At 34.6% G+C, this 17,239-nt stretch overlaps 1 protein-coding gene across 1 annotated transcript; it reads left to right on the top strand.

Moving 5' to 3' along the window:
- Nucleotides 1-12,463: 12,463 nt before the first annotated feature.
- LOC101034542 (beta-casein) lies at nucleotides 12,464-16,281 on the top strand. Its single transcript, XM_039468032.2, has 5 exons — nucleotides 12,464-12,514; nucleotides 13,409-13,435; nucleotides 14,410-14,430; nucleotides 14,523-14,567; nucleotides 15,670-16,281. Exons 1-5 carry the CDS (start codon nucleotides 12,464-12,466, stop codon nucleotides 16,279-16,281), a joined length of 756 nt encoding a protein of 251 aa, XP_039323966.2.
- Nucleotides 16,282-17,239: the final 958 nt, after the last annotated feature.

Below are 17,239 nucleotides of genomic sequence, written 5' to 3'. Positions count from 1 at the left end.
ACATCCTCTCCAGCATCAGTTGTCTCCAGATTTTTTAATGATCACCATTCTAACTGGTGTGAGATGGTATCTCAATGTGGTTTTGATTTGCATTTCTCTAATGTTCAGTGATGATGAGCATTTTTTCATATGTTTGTTGGCCTCCTGTATGTCTTCTTTTGTAAAGTGTCTGTTCATATCCTTTGCCCATTTTTGATTGGGCTTGTTTGTTTTTTTCTTTTAGATCTGTTTTAGTTCTTTGTAAATTCTGGATATCAGCCCCTTGTCAGATGGGTAGACTGCAAAATTTTTTTCCCATTCTGTTGGTTGCCGATTCACTTCACTGACTGTTTCTTTTGCCGTGCAGAAGCTGTGGAGTTTGATTAGGTCCCATTTGTCTATTTTGGCTTTTGTTGCCATTGCTTTCGGCATTTTGGTCATGAAGTCCTTGCCTATGCCTACGTCCTGAATGGTTTTGCCTAGATTTTCTTCTATGGTTTTTATGGTGTTAGGTCTGATGTTTAAGTCTTTAATCCATCTAGAGTTAATTTTGGTGTAAGGTGTCAGGAAGGGGTCCTGTTTCTGCTTTCTGCACATGGTTAGCCAGTTTTTCCAACACCATTTATTAAACAGGGAATCCTTTCCCCATTGCTTGTTTTTGTCAGGTTTGTCGAATATTGGATGGTTGTAGATATGTTGTATTTCCTCTGAGGCCTCTGTCTGTTTCATTGGTCTATATCTCTGTTTTGGTACCAGTACCATGCTGTTTTGATTACTGTAGCCTTGTAGTATAGTTTGAAGTCCGGTAGTGTGATACCCCCTACTTTGTTCTTTTTGCTTAGAATTGACTTGGCTATGCGGGCTCTCTTTTGGTTCCATATGAAGAACTTGCCTTATGTATCTGGGTGCTCCTATATTGGGTGCATATATATTTAGGATCATTAGCTCTTCTTGTTGCAGTGATCCTTTTACCATTGTGTAATGTCCTTCTTTGTCTCTTTTGATCTTTGTTGCTTTAAAGTCTATTTTATCAGAGATGAGAATTGCAACTCCTGCTTTTTTTTTTGCTCTCCATTTACTTGGTAGATCTTCCTCCATCCCTTTATTTTGAGCCTTTGTGTATCCTTGCATGTAAGATGGGTTTCCTGGATACAGCACACTGATGGGTTTTGGCTTTTTATCCAATTTGCCAGTCTGTGTCTTTTGATTGGAGCATTTAGTCCATTTACATTTAGGGATAGAATTGTTATGTGTGAATTTGATACTGTCATTTTGATGCTCCCTGGCTGTTTTGTTGGTTATTTGATGCAGATTCTTGATTGTGTTGATCTTGAAGAGTATTTTCCAGCTTGGATTCATTCTCTTCATCACATTCAGGTACACCTATCAAAGGTAGATTTGGTCTTTTCACATAGTCCCACATTTCTTGAAGATTTTGTTCATTCCTTTTTGCACTTTTTTCTCTGTTCTTACCTTCTCTTTTTATTTCACTGCGTTGATCTTCGACCTCTGATATCCTTTCTTCTGCTTGGTCAATTTAGCTGTTGAAACTTGTGCATGCTTCGTGAAGTTCTCCTGTTGTGTTTTTCAGATCCATCATTTCACTTATATTCCTCTCTATGTTTTCCATTCTCATTAGCATTTCGTCCAATCTTTTCTCAAGGTTCCTAGTTTCTTTGCATTGGGTTAGAACATGTTCTTTTAGCTCACTGTAGTTTCTTACTATCCACCTTCTGAAGTCTCTTTCTGTCATTTCATCACACTCCTTCTCCATCTGGTCTGGTTCCCTTGCTGGTGAGGAGTTGTGATCCCTTTTAGGAGGAGAGGTGTTCTGGTTTCGGGAGTTTTCATCCTTTTTGTGCTGATTTCTTCCCATTTTTGTGGGTTTATCCACCTGTTGTCTTTGTAGTTACTGTCTTTCAGATTTGGTCTCTGAGTGAGCTTCTAGTTCGTGGATGCTGAAGTTACTTCTTTTTTTTTTTTTTAAGCTTTCCTTCTAACAATTTGGCCCCTCTGCTGTAGGACTGCTGAGGCCCTCTCCGGACCCTGCTTGCCTGGGGATCACCTGCAGCAGCTGCAGAACAGTAAGCGTTGCTACCAGTTTCCTCTTCCACTATCTTTGTCCCAGAAGGATGCTCACCAACTGTCAGTCCTTTCTCTCCTTTATGAGGTGCCTCTTTGGATCTATGGGGGTCAGGGAGCTACTTGAGGAGACAGTCTATCTTCTTTTGGGGCTTAAATCCTGAGCTGTGAGCTCCGTTGTTCATTCAGAGCTGCTGGGCAGGTACGTTTAGGTCTGCTGCAGCTGAACTCATAAACCGCTTTTTGTTCCCAAGTGCTCTGTCCCAGGGATTTGGGGCTTTATGAGTTTCTGTTGTGCTACTGCCTTTTTTGTTTTTTCTTTCAGGTCTGCCCCACCCAGCTAGCAGCCCACCTGGCCACTGTCTGCCTGCAGAGGCTTTGCTGAGCTGCTGTGGGCTCCGCCCAGCTGCCCTGTGCTCTTCCCTGCAGTCCTGTTAATATGGGCATAGTTAGAACTGCCTCAGCAACGGTGGCCCAGCCTCTGATATGGTGGACTCTCTGTTGTGGCAGGTTGCCTCAGCAATGGCGGCCTGCCTCCGTATTGGTGGAAAGTCTCAGTAATGGTGGATGCCCCTCCTCCACAGAACTGGACCATTCCAGGTTCAGCTGTGCTTGCTGTGAAATGCTCAACACAGAGCATTTTCAATTACTGTTTTAGTTGTCATTGTTGTTGTTGGGGGTGAGGGGGTGGGACCAACCGAGCCTGATCACCTGGCTCCCTGACTCAGAGTCTTTTTTTTTTTTAATTTTTTAAGTTGAACAACCCAACGTTCCAGTCGCTTGTTGAAAAGGCTCCGGGATCTCCTGTGCTGTGACTCACTGAGTTGGCTCAAACAACGGCACCAAGCCTTCTGGCGGATTTTTTGCCTAGGACTCTCCTGGCCTGGCTCGCTATTTCAGATGAATGGGCAACTCTGCCATCTCAGGGCTTGCCAGCTAAGAGGGCTCCCAGACCAGTGGCTTTTGTATGGAGAACCGCTGCAACAGGGCATGGTCAAAGCAGCCGCGTGGGCCAAATCAGCCCCATGGGGGCCAAAACAGCCGCACTGGCCGGAACAGCGGTGCTGGCGACACCTCTGCCTGGGTATCTCCTGGTCTGTGGGCAATAAAAATTCGTCTGGAAATGTGGCGTCCACTCACCCTCTGCACTTTCACTGGGAGTTGAAGTCCTGAGCTGTTCTTAGGCGGCCATCTTCCCAGCATTCCCCATTTCGGTTGTTTTAAGTCATTTGGCTTATGATACTTCATTACAGCAGCACCAGGAAATTAATACAGCTTTTATACCCATTTATCAATGAGTATAGAAATTTCAACCTAGGAAATTATGTTGAATTTCTCCACTGCTCGGTAGGTTCACCATTAATAGTTTAAATTGACTCATCATCATAATCTCTTTCTAAAATACTATCATGGCCTCAAAACTGACTTCTCAGTTGCCCCTTCTGCTCCTATACCTTCAAGACCTATCTGTAAAATCCAGTTTAAACAATTTTCCTTTTTTTAAAGACATAGACACACTTATTCTAAATTTAAGATGCAAAAAGAAAGGCCCTAAAGTAGCTAAAGCAAGTTAGAGAAAGAAGAAAATACAAGATAAATCACTTTTTCCAATGTTAATGTTTACATTACAGCTATAGTAATCAGGATGGTGTGATAACTGGTAGAGAGAGAGATCCACAGATCTCCAAAACTTACAATGAATCCATATGTAGGCATATTAAATATATTTATATTTAACCCAGTAGTCCAATTATTGGCTATATTCCCAAAGGAATACAAATCATTCTATCATAAAGATACATACACATATATGTTTATTGCAGCAATATTAATAATAGAAAGACATGGAATCAACCTGGAAGCCCATCCGTGGTGGACTGGATAAAGAAAATATTGTGCATATACACCAAACAATATTAATACTATGCAGCTATAAAGAGGAACAATATCATGTCATTAAGAACAATATGGATGGAATTGGAAGCTATCCTGAGCAGATTACTGCAGGGACAGAAAACCAAATACTACTTGTTCTCACTTTTAAGTGGGAGCTAAATGTCAGCAACACATGGACACAAAGAATGGAAAAATAGACATTACGGCTTACTTGAGGAGAGAACATGTGAGGAGAGTGAGGATTGAAAAACTACCTATTGGGTATTATGTTGATTATTGTGGTGACCAAATTATCTATACCAATCTCCCACAACATACAATTTGCCCACATAACAAACTTATGCATGTACTCCTTGAACCTGAAACAAAAGATGGAAAGAAAGAAGTAAAATAAATAAATAAAAACCAAGGAAAAATTTACAGACATACCTTACAGACATTGCAGGCTCACTTACAGACCACCACAATGAAGCAAATATTTCAATAAATGTAAATAAAGAATTATCCTGCCCAAAATGTCAATAGTGCCAAGGTTAAGAAACTATGGTTGAAAGTATAGTATATACTTCATAAATGCATCCTGAGCATGAATAAAATTTTATGATTATATGTAAAATAAAAGCAGTTACTATCAATTGAGAGTGTGTCCTATAAATCAGGGCTATAGACTTTATGCTTTCGTGATACCTGCTTCATGTACGTGTTGTCTAAGATCATGTTTCTTACTCCATGATTCTTGATTATCTTTATTAAGTAATTATAGTAGCCATATTTCAGAGAAGATGTCAGTTTATTATATTCAAATGATCTCATTGAAGGAATTAAAATTATCTGTATAAGAAATGCTACATGATCTATTTCTCTTTATATAAGAATTTGATAATTACACATCATATTTTTCATAAGTTTGAATCATTATATATATCCACATGATTTATTTATTTTACTTTTCTTTTTTCTTCTACATTTTATGAATTTTCTAAACGATATTCCCAATACTAGAAGAAAGAGGTTTGTAGTACCAACTCTATCTCGAAATTAGAGGTAAAATCTTGAGCAAATCTTTCTCTAGAATATCCTTGAATGTTACATAGATAATATGCAGGTTCTCTTCCAGTTCTTAGTCCTTGAATATTTGATGCCCCTTTATTTTACTCTTTATCTTGCCTTTATAACTGCTTGCTTTCTTCAAGGCTTGATTTACATGGCTTCAGTTATTACCTTTATGCTTTGCCCACATCTCATGCTTGTGTGTCTCATATTTATCACCCAATATAGAAAACATCACCAGCCGAAGAAATTCTGTTACTGACAAATAGTACCAGAAACCTTTGCATGGAATATATCCTGCTTCTCATCCAGGCATGTCTTATAAAGTTTCAATGGGTGCAATTACAATTTTACCTCTGAAAATGACAATTCTTAAACTGCTCGTTGTGAAAGCCTGGGTTGCCCCACATGGCATTTTGCTTCTTATTTGTCATTGTGTTCTGATGCTTACCTGGCTCTTAGCACCTGACTTTATCTTAAATCTCTGGCTTTTCAATTTTTCCTCAGGCAAGCCTCTTACTCTAGTGCTTTCCTTGACCATGGATTTGCCTACTTTTCTGGACTAATCAAGTCTGTAATTACAATAATTAATGTGCCTAAAATTAATGAGCATTCCAAGGATATTCTGTATTTATTGCACAATGTATAAAGCATTTTGCTAACAAAATACAAATGATATATAGAATGGATAAAGCATGCTTGTTTTTGTATTATTTTCTCAGAAATCTTTGTTGCTTGTGGTCTTGGCAACTCAGAGCTAAACTACAAAGGCACACTGAGTAACTAGGGCCTTTCCTGGTTGGAGTTAGGACACGGGAGTAATTTCATCATTTCTTTTCCTGGCTTCTTCCTGGCTCAGTATGAACATAAAGTAAATATCAGCTGAACAATTAAAATGTGTAGTAGACATTGACATGGGTTTCTGAGACATATAAAATACATCTTACTATCAGGAGTATTCCCATCACTCATAAATCTAACATGTTATTAATGCAAAGTGTATTATAAAGAAAAATATTTAGGCCTATAGTCTACTTATTTCATTAGAAGGGCATATATTTGGGCTTAAGTTCTGAATATATCTGTCCTAGGCAGTGAATGGAAAAAATAAAAATTATAAGAATGAGTAGTATCTAACACAGTCAGCCAAACACTTATGACTAGCAATCACTAAAGAGGCAAGGAAATTTGCAGACTGATTTTGGAAATGGGCATAACTCAAGTATTTTGTAGCCTACCTCGGGCTTTACTTTTGTACTTTGACCAAGACTCTGCTGTTTTCTGGGCTTCAGTATCCTTTCTTGCCTCCATTTTCTGTACTTTCATAAACATTAGCAGTCAACATTTACCTACTAGAAAAGCAAACAAACAAAAAAACAAAAACAAAACAAAGAACATGTGCTCAAAGCTGTCTCATTTAAATAAATGTTTGACGGTATCATTTGTTCTTTAAAAATAGCCATTCTCTAAATGTTACTGTCCATCTTAAACCCTTCAATAAATTTCTCCATCTACATAATAAAATTCACATTCTTTAAGAGCAAAGCGTGCTTTGTCCATCATTATTTGATCTCTTTCACTTTTTCTGTTCAAATCTTCATCCACTCCCTTCCTTGCACTTCATTATCCAGGTGTACTACTTGATTTAGTTCTAGTTACTTGATTCGCATATCCAAGTCTATAGCTTTTCACTACTTTTAGCTAGAATTCTATTTCCTCCTCAGATTAACTGCTTTACCCAGCTTTAAGACTCTGCTCAGGACTCAGGGCCTCATGGAGATTCTATTTTCCTCTTCCATGAATCAATTAAAATGAATGACGTATTCTCCTTCTGCCAACTGCGCTTTCTCACAGCTTTATTAACACATTCCTTATATATTGTAACAAGTATATTTTATATCTGTTTTCTCATGAATGTTTTGAGCTCCTTCTGGTCAAATGTACCTTTTATTTATCATTTCATTCTGGACTATTTAGGGAACACATGGAAACATAGATATTTAATATGAAATACATTTTCCCCTAACACCTTTATGTCCACCTATTTTCAGCATTCTGAATGCATGGATATTCCTTGGATCTAGTCATCATCTGGAAATTCTCTTTCTTCTGATGCTGAAATGCCCATCTGAAAAAATCTCTATTTCTGTACTTCTCAAAATTGCTCTCTCATTAGGCTAGGTCGTTGCTTTTTTGCCATCTCTAGTCATTCAAGCCCACTCTTTCTTTAGTACCCTTGCTTAACTGATACCTCATGGCTTGCCATTTTTAGTGCAAACACTATTAATCTCAATTCCACCATAACAATTCTCTCAACCTATTGATTCTACATCTCAACCATCTTGCCACTTAGATAAAAAAATACAAAAATTGGTATCTAATCTCATATAAGTCATAATTATTTCTTGTGAATTTGTTATTCATTTTTATCTTCACATTAACCAAAAATTTATGCTCTTCCAAAATTGCATATATATAAGATGTACAACATGATGTTTTGAGATATATATATATATATATATATATATATATACATACAGTGAAATTATTACTATAGTCAAGAAAATTACTACGTCCATCACCTCACATATGTTACTCTTTTTATCTTGTGTTAAGAATACCTAAAATCTACTTTCAGCAAATTTTTATTATACAATAAAATATTAATGATTTTAATGCTGACATTGTACATTAGATGTCCACACTTATTCATCCTACTGAACTTCAGCTTTGCTTCTTTTGACCTACATCTCCCTGTCTATCTCCTAGTCTGAACCCCTGACATCTATCATTCTACTCTTTGTTTCTATACATTCAACTTTAAAAACAAGATTTCACCTATGAATAACATTGTGTAATATTTGTCCTCTGTATCTGGCTAGTTCACTCAAAGATTCAACTATGTGTAAACACTTCTTTCAATTTCAATTGAGAATGCCCCCTTCACCTCATTAGAAAATTAAGACCTTTAACTTCAAGTTCTCTACATTACATCTCAACCATGTATTATATCTGCTCATCTTCGTCCTTTTTGTTTTCTTAGGAAAACTGTTGCACTTTTAATAGTTATTATTCCTTTAACCATGACTCTGCAGGAACTTGTTCCACTAATTTATTCCCACTTCTTTGGTATGTTTTAATTCTCTCTTGGTCTCTTTCTTGTAAGCTACAAGACTTCCCTATGCTAAAAATACCTTCTGGTGCTTCTGATTGTGCCTGTACACATAGTCACAATCTTATAGTTCTCCTTATTTTCTCTTCTAAATTTCTCAGAAGACCAATACACATTTGTTGCTTTTAATTCCTCACAACTTACTTACTTCTTAACCATATGGAGTGTATCTCAATAGTCTGTGTGGCATTTACACTGTTGACCTCACTTGCTTCCTCTAGCAATGCAGGGTATCAAGAAGAGGTGGATTCTGTACTCTCTTCTTCTTGATACTGTATTTTCCTATTTTGTTTTGATCTACCAGCCCCTGCTAAAGAAGGAATACTTGAATTTTTTGATACAATTTCTTTTTCTACTTGATACTCTTTCTCTAGAGATGTTCACTTACCCCTTTGAGGGGAGAAATTGTCTTTAAAAATTATAGTCATGATTATTGAGTATCACATTTACTTTAAAACATCTTCTGGACACCTTCAAATTTACCATGAACAAGATTTTACTCAGTATTTCCTTTCTAATTTTAACTTGGTTTCATGTCTTGATTTATAACATGGTTAACTTTTCAGTCACTCAGGCATAGTGTATTAATTCATTTCCACAATTTTTCACATTTCTTATGTTTTAATGAGACGTGCGCTTCCCTATTGCCTAAGACACCCAGGACCATTTCTCTACTTGAGATCGTCATAATGTTTGTCTTAGGCTACTAGAATAACATCATATAGCAACTTCCTTGACTAGGTTGCCTGACTTATTGTCAAAAAGTCATAAAATCCAAGAATTTTGCAATTCTTTTCTCTTTCAAATCGCTAATATATTTGTTTTCAGTGATTTATGTCACATTGCATGCCTGACATTCCTAGTCATCCATGATCTGATTCTATCAAACCTCTGCAATTGTAACTTGTACTGTATGCCCTCTGACTATCTGCAAACTTGGTATATTGTTCTTTCAGGTGCCTGCATTTCCTTCAACCAAAACAGCTATGCCCATTTAATCATCTCTCAAAATTCTACTCATTCTCTAAGGCTCAACTAAAAGAGCAGCTTCTTAATGGCTAGCTCCCCTGACACTTTCAGCACAGCGACACTACTTTTCCAATTCAGGCATAATTAAACTCTGCATATTTCAACCAAACACTACATTGTTAGAGAAATTTTATAAAAAATTATCAGGAAGTTAAAACATGGGCTCTGAGACTCATATGCGATCAAGCAGAATCACATGTAGTCAGACAGACCTGGGCCCAGTTGATATCTTTGCCATTAACAGTATGGTTTTGAGCACGTTACTTAACCTCTTGGCATCTCTATTTTCTCGGTATAAATATCTCAATATGTTCTTGTGAAGATTATGCAAGATAATATCCGTGCTTAGTGCTTGGCAAAGGGTTAGAACTAATCAAAAAATAACTATTATTAATATTATGATGATTATGCTTGACATGAAAAGAAGTAATCAATTTAAAGGGTAAATAAAACTCCATGACACTTTGCAAAATTTTTATTACAGATTTACTGAGGATTTTGCCTGTACTAGCCATTCAGATCCTTTCTTCAAGTTGCTCCATCACAGAGGAAAGTTTGTTACTCTTGCATATAAAACACTTGCTTGAACTAAATAATTATCTTTTTCCAAATCAAGTGTCCCTGGGAGAAAAACAGTTTACTTTACATAACTAAGCTACCGTCATGGACTTGTTATCTTGTTAGTTTCTTCATTTCAGCATAAAGCGCTAACAACTGCTCAGGGTCACATAAAACTGTGGCCGTTGTGAAGCACTCAGTATCTCTAAAATCATATATGATTTTCCCACAGCTGAAATAGCAAGGCCCCACTAGACCCTAAAGAGACCTAATTATGTTTGTAATAACTTAATTATTAAGTTATTACAGAGAGAGAGCCAGAGTGTCACTGTCCTCCAGTCATTGTCTTTTGTTATTGAACAATTGCATTTGCTGGACAGGTTTCCTTTATCAACTTGTGAAATGCTTTCTTGTTACAATGATCCCCAGAATTTCTGGGGACATATTATAGGCAGAAATCATTTTCTAATCATATGGACTTCTTGGAATTAAAGCTCACTATTGATCTGATTTCAAACCACAAAATTAGCATGTCATCAAATACAGTATATAAACAGCCACAGAAGCTGGTAGACCATAATCCATCCAGTACTACCTTCACTTCTCTGCAATCTTGGGGAAAAGGTAAGAATTGTAGATTCAAATTTCTTGATCTTCTCCTAACCATTTATTTCAAAGTAGCTTGAGCTATAGAAAGAACACAGTGGCTTAAAATAGTGTTTGTAACTAACATTTAAGGTAGTACTAAAATGATTTTCAACACATTGGCTAAAAAGGTAGAAGTGTCCAGAATAATTTGGTAAAAAAAAAAAATTGCAAGGACATATAGCTTTCATGAGTTTAAGAAAATGTTATAACTAATTTTATACATATATATATTTAGTTTGAGGCCAGTTAATAGTTAATATTAAGAGGAGATTCAATTTTTGAATTATTTTTCCAATTTGATTTAGCATATCACAATCATAAATAGAAATATGCTTAAATTATAGTACGGGTAGATAAGTAATTACTGGAAAAACTTTGTCCAACAGGTAGTTTATAGTGGTAGCATACTGAGTCAACAAATGGAGGAAATGGTTTGGGGACATTTACTACTTTAAATGTTTATTAACAATGTTCTTAGAAGAGTTTACTCATCAAACTTGTCTAGAGCTTCAAACTTCCCAGTTTATCATCTAGTTTATAATATTTCAAAACAATATTAAAATGAGACAGAAATACAGAATTAAGTTAAAAAGACGTGGTTTACTTTGTAAGAAATCAAAGTGGTTTACTTTGTAAGAAAATTCTTAATGGGGTAGAGAAAACTTGAAAACCATAAACAAAGATAACAGATGATATAAAAGAAAAAGTAGCTTAGAGAATACCAGTAGATAATGAAGCTCTGGCTTAAAAATTGTATATAAAATGCCACTTAGAAAATATAGAAAATGCTGTGGGATCTTCCCAGTGTGTGATGATATATAATAGAGTGCTGTATTCTTTTTCTGAACCGTGAGATAAAAAATTTGGAAACTTACAGAGATCTCAGGCAAATAAAATTAATAAAGAATTATATAACATTCATAAAAATCTAGAAAAAATATTCATTTTCCATAATAGACAGAATTATGTTCAACCTTCAAATATTAAAAAGAACATTTTTCAAATAAATTAGAGACATTTTTCATGAAGTATTTTTAGTTTAAAAATTGAGTTCCAAAAATCTGAGAATGAAGATTGAGTGTCAAGTCATATTGTGGCACAAACATTATTTTGATTTAATTATAAAAAAAGTAAGAAAACATAATAAGGAGACAATTTGCTATATTTTGGGCCAAAATGTTAGCATATATTTTACAAGAAGAGGTAGTCCCAAGCTTGGCAATGTGCAAGAGGCTCTGACCTCTTGGTAGATCATCAGGAAACCTGTGTGTATATTTTAATACAGAGAAAAGAAGCCTAATGTATAATCTCTAAAGTCATGTGGCATAAAGGAGAAAGAACAGACATTATTAGCTATGTAGGGAAGAAGACTGCACAGAGGGTATGAATGGAGCAGAATCAAACTTCATAGTCCAACAAAATCTCTGGATAGTGACACAAATAAGGAAAATGTTAAAACGAAAATCTTAGTCTTATTGGAAATGAGGAGAAATAATCAAACTAAATATTCATGATAACCATTTGCTGAAAAAAAGATAAAAATAAGATGTGACTTTTCTGTACACATTTTCTTGATCAGTCTCTTCCAGTAGAATTGAGGCTCCATGAGGGCTGAGACTTTATTTTGTTCATTCCTGCAGTCCAGTTTCCTAGACAGTGTCTGACAAGAATATATTCTAAAGAAAAATTTTAAAATAATGAATACATCTTTCCATATGTATTTATAACTTCTTTATGCCTTTTTAAAAATTCAATACTGTAAAAGGGACTTTTTAAAAGTGAGGTTAGAGTTGTTAGCTGAAAAATCTGAATAGCTGGTCATGAAGTTTGGAATTTGATAAATGAGAGCAGCAAGCCATATAGATTTTGACCTTAGTCATATAACTTCTATTTATTATTTATTCTATTTGTTTTCTAAAATGCAGACATTTTTGCTATACATTATCTCTTTTTTGAAGAAAAAGTAACCTTACCTAAATAAGAAAATATATCCAATTGACCAATCTATCACCATTCCATTTTTTTCTCCATTCACAGAACTTAGTAGCCATGAAGATCCTCATTCTCACCTGCCTGGTGGCTCTTGCTCTTGCAAGCGAGGTATGTGCACAAGAAAAAGTTCCTAAACAATCAAGAAACAGTGGGCTATATGCCGATTGTGGAGAATAACATTACCAAAATTTTTTACTGTATAAATAATGAAGAATTTCATGAGAATTATCTTGGCTTCTACGAAAATCATTTATATTTACCCACTGTGTCAACACTTTCCCATAGGGCTCCAAATGCTTCCTATACCAATGTGCTGCTAGTCACTAAAGAAAAAGCAAACAGATCGCTAAGTAATACAACAAATGATAAGTTGGCAATAAAATGTAATATTGCATAAATACAATTGCACATATGCTCAATCTAGATAAATATATTATCCCAGTGATAAAAATATATATGTATCTTGTACCCTAAGACACTGGATCAAGTCTTGTGTTCGTCTATACAGAGACATTGATAGGATAAAGTACGGACATAATCATAATCATGATCATAAATATATTTATGGTAGTATAATGAAAAATATGTAAAACATATTGAAGTGACTATTTTTCTGTTACTCATCAAAAACTGTCTTTAATAAATGTAAGATAAAATATATTAATAGGAATTACTAAATAATAAAAACATTAAAGCCATTACCTTTCAAGCCTCAAAAGCTGTATAACGTTTTTTATTTATCAAATTTTTGAAAGAGATAGCTCTGCATAAATGACGTGAAAATTAAGTAGGATATATGTTTAACAATGAGCTAGCTATAGAAACTAAACTTTTAAAAATCTTTTCAGAAGGAAGTACCCAATGCATCCTCTGAAGTAAGATTTATTTTTTCAGAGAAGATTTATGAACCATAGTAGTAAAATTCTCTAATGATCTAGAAGACTTAGCAGGTCGTCATTTTTTTTTTTTTTTTTTTTTTTTTTTTTTTTTTTTTTTTCACAGACTGTGGAAAACCTTTCAAGCAGTGAGGTAAGAAAATATTGTACTCAATTTTAGGACAGTAAAATCCTGTGCTATCTTTCTATGACATTACATCATGGCAGTTAAGCTAATGCAGCTATGTTAATGACATATAAGTTCTGGTCTATATTTTCTTTATATATGTTTAAGGACAATAAATGTCTGGATAATACAACAATGTAGAACTTTCTGAATTGGCTTGATACTTGAAATTGTGTCATTTGGCTTCCTTTTTGTTTTTTTAATGTTTTGTGTCTTGAACTCTCTTTACTCTGAACTCATTCACCTTAAGTATTTATTGACAGCCTTCTATGGGTTAGACATTGAATAAGAACTGTGGTAGAAACTGAAATAATAGAGATGCCAGTGGTAGTTAAGAGCGTGCAAAGTAGTAGGCAGGCAGAAATGCAAAAGGACACATTTTATAATTACAATAGTCACTTCATAAGAAGTAGCACAGGGTAGACCTAAATCTATTGGAGAGAGTCAGGTAGCTCTTTGTTCTTACACCACGCTTCCTGGGTGTGTGATCACATGATATGTAAATGATAAATCAACAAATGGTCTCTCCACAAAGTATATGATCCTTAAAGGAAGTGTTTAGTTCTTATGATTAATTTGAAGTGAACGAAAAATGATTAACATAATGTATCAATTGTTATTGTAATCTATTTTCAATGAGTATTTTCTTTTTTAAAAAATCAGATCGAGTTTTAGAGATCATTTGTTGTCAGGGAATGAGCATGGTAGTAGAGAGAAATTAGCATCTATTAATTTTTTTTTTTGTACACTGACCAACTTGACTGCATTCATCTGATTTTCTTTTACATAACAAGCTTATATAGAACAGTGTAACACATAAGCTTTAATGACTATACAAAATTATTACTTTTATCAAACAATTATGCCTTTATTTCCTGATTTACGTTACAAAGTAAGAATTACTAAAACTAAACCTGATTTTATTTTATATTTTTCTGTAGGAATCTATTACACAATACAAGGTAAATTTCACATTTAAAATGTACATATTTTCAAAATTCCCTGTTTAAGTTTTACAGATGGTAACATATCTTTATATATGATTTATTTTTAGCAGAAAGTTGAGGATGTTCACCATGAGGAACAGCAGCAAAGAGAGGTGATTTGTTCCTGATAAGTTTATTTCTAAACTTATTGTAAAATATAATACATACAAAAATATTTATAATGGATATGTTGATTCTAAAAAATGATAATAAAATAAATGTCATATACCCGTAATGTTTAATGTAAAAAATTAAACATTGATAAAGTCAGTATGTTTTCTATGATATGCATGCATTTTGAAACCACAATTTCTAGAATATAGACTAACTACATGATCATATTACTAATGGTATATCTGTTTTCAGTAAGTGCACATTAGTGGGAATATTTCCGGGTTACTAACTATGATCCTCTTAATCTCAAGGTGGGTATGGTAATGAAAGGGTGTATACAGTTGGTAAAAACAGTCTATGTAGAATTAGTGCCATATTGCCTTTATTCCCTTAAGGAAAACACAAAATCTTGGATTTCATTAACATTTATCGTGATATATTTACCTAGTTATAATTTTCAGTTGCTTTGTGTATCAGTGAATTGTTTGGCACTCACATAAATTATTTTTAAAATCAAATTTAAGTAAAAATGTCGATGTCTCTTGAAAGACTCAAGAAAACTATTTTCTCCCAAGGGAAGAAATGCAAGAATTTGGCCCCTGTTAAACTACTTCCTGAGATTAGCCACAAATTAAGACTGATTTTCTTTTTCATTAAACCAAACCAGAACAAAAATAAACCTTGAAATTGTCCCTCTAAGTCTTTTAAAATCAATCTCTTTTCACTATATGAAAAGAATTTGGTCTATTGTTGGCACAATTGTGTTGCGAAGTAAATGCTCTCTGAAGACCAAAGTGTGCAGCTACAGTTATCCAGGCAATTCGGGAAAAGGTTAAAAAAAAAATTTCTGAAATATCCAAACATTGATTTCACTTTGGCCTGTGTAATTACTCATAAAATGAGTGGATTAAAGTCTTTTAAACACATATTATTCATTTTTCTTCATATGACTCAAGATAATTTCTCAATCAAAATAAGTGAAAAATTTTCTTCCTCTCTTTTTACTCTCTTATCACTGTCTAAAAGAGAGAAATCAGTTCATTATGAATGGCAATTAAAACTGAATCAAGGACTTCAACGATTCTTTTTGCTTCTTTCCAGGATGAACACCAGGATAAAATCCAGTCCTCTTTCCAGCCACAGCCTTTAATCTATCCATTCGTTGAGCCTATCCCCTACCCTTTCTTTCCACAAAACATTCTGCCTTTTGCTCAGCCTGCTGTGGTGCTACCTGTCCCTCAGCCTGAAATAATGGAAGTCTCTAAAGCTAAAGACACTGTCTATACTAAGAACAAAGTGATGCCCGTCCTTAAACCTCCAATGATGCCCGTTTTTCACCCTCAACTCCTGAAACACACTGCTCTTGAAAATCTTCATCTTCCTCTGCCTCTGTTCCAGCCCTTGATGCACCAGGTCCCTCAGCCTGTTCCTCAAACTCTTGCGCTCCCTCCTCAGACTCTTGCACTTCCTCCTCAGCCCCTGTGGTCTGTTTCTCAGCCCAAAGTCCAGCCCATGCCTCAGCAAGTGGTGCCCTACCCTCAGAGAGATGTGCCTGCTGCAGCCTTTTTGGCCAATCAAGAACTTTTACTTGACCCCACCCACCAGATCTACCCTGTGACTCAGCCATTTTTCCCAGTTCATAAGCCCATTAGTGTAAGTCCAAATTTACTGACTTTCTTGTTTCATTTAAGATGTGTATGTGATGTAGAATGAAAGTTTAAATGTACAGTAAATGAGTTAAAAAACAAACAAACAAACAAACAAACAAAAAACAGTTTAGTTAAGTGATCCTTAATGCTTACCTATACAATAGAATCTCCTGGAGAAATATTCCCTTGCAAATCCCAATGCCTGTGCCTACCCAGAGATTCTGATATAATTGTTCTGGTTTTCTGTGTAGAGGAATCTGAGTGTTGGGGAGCGGGGGTGGATCTATTGCATGAATTCTGATTTAATTAGTTTGTTGAGAATTCTCATTTAGATAAAGTAATTAAGGCTTACAAAAGCTGGGATTAAATTCAATAATATAATTGAATTTGGAACAAAAATGATAAAAAATGTTCTATCATTTCCCTTGTGCACATCTATTTCATACATGCTCTACTTCACATTTTGTTTTTGCTCTAAGTATATATAAAGTCAAAAGATTGAGATGCTTATTTCTCTACTTACAACATTCTTAAGCAAATTTTCTTACTAAGAGGTTAATTATTGACTTATTTGTATTTGTTTATTTTTTTAAGGTCTAAGAGTATTTCAAAGTTAATGTTCCCTCCTCATTTTTGGTAAGTTTTGGGAGTTTGGAAATTAAATTGATCATTTTTACACATGATGTCTTTTTACATTTAATTATCCTAGAGAAGTCTAAGGTAGTGAAAATTCCATATATACAAGAAATTTTTCAAATTAATTATCAACTTATTTTCACTTACTGAACTGAAATTATCTTTTGCACTTCAAATAACTTTAATCTTATTTATGTACAACTGACAGACTTGACTGGCTTGCTTTCAACGGCCTGTATACTTACATTTGATTATCATTATTTTTAGGAAAAACAGAATATGTGTCTTATTTTATTTTTATAGAAATACATTCGCATTTTTGTCAAAAACCTGCTTGCATTTTTATTTCTAACCTCGCCTTCATAAACTTTGTATTTACTTAATAT

Source organism: Saimiri boliviensis, chromosome 3, assembly GCF_048565385.1.
Source record: "Saimiri boliviensis isolate mSaiBol1 chromosome 3, mSaiBol1.pri, whole genome shotgun sequence".
NCBI lineage: Eukaryota > Metazoa > Chordata > Mammalia > Primates > Cebidae > Saimiri > Saimiri boliviensis.
The sequence above is the reverse complement of the archived record's forward strand: the minus strand, read 5'-3'. Positions and strand labels throughout refer to the sequence as shown.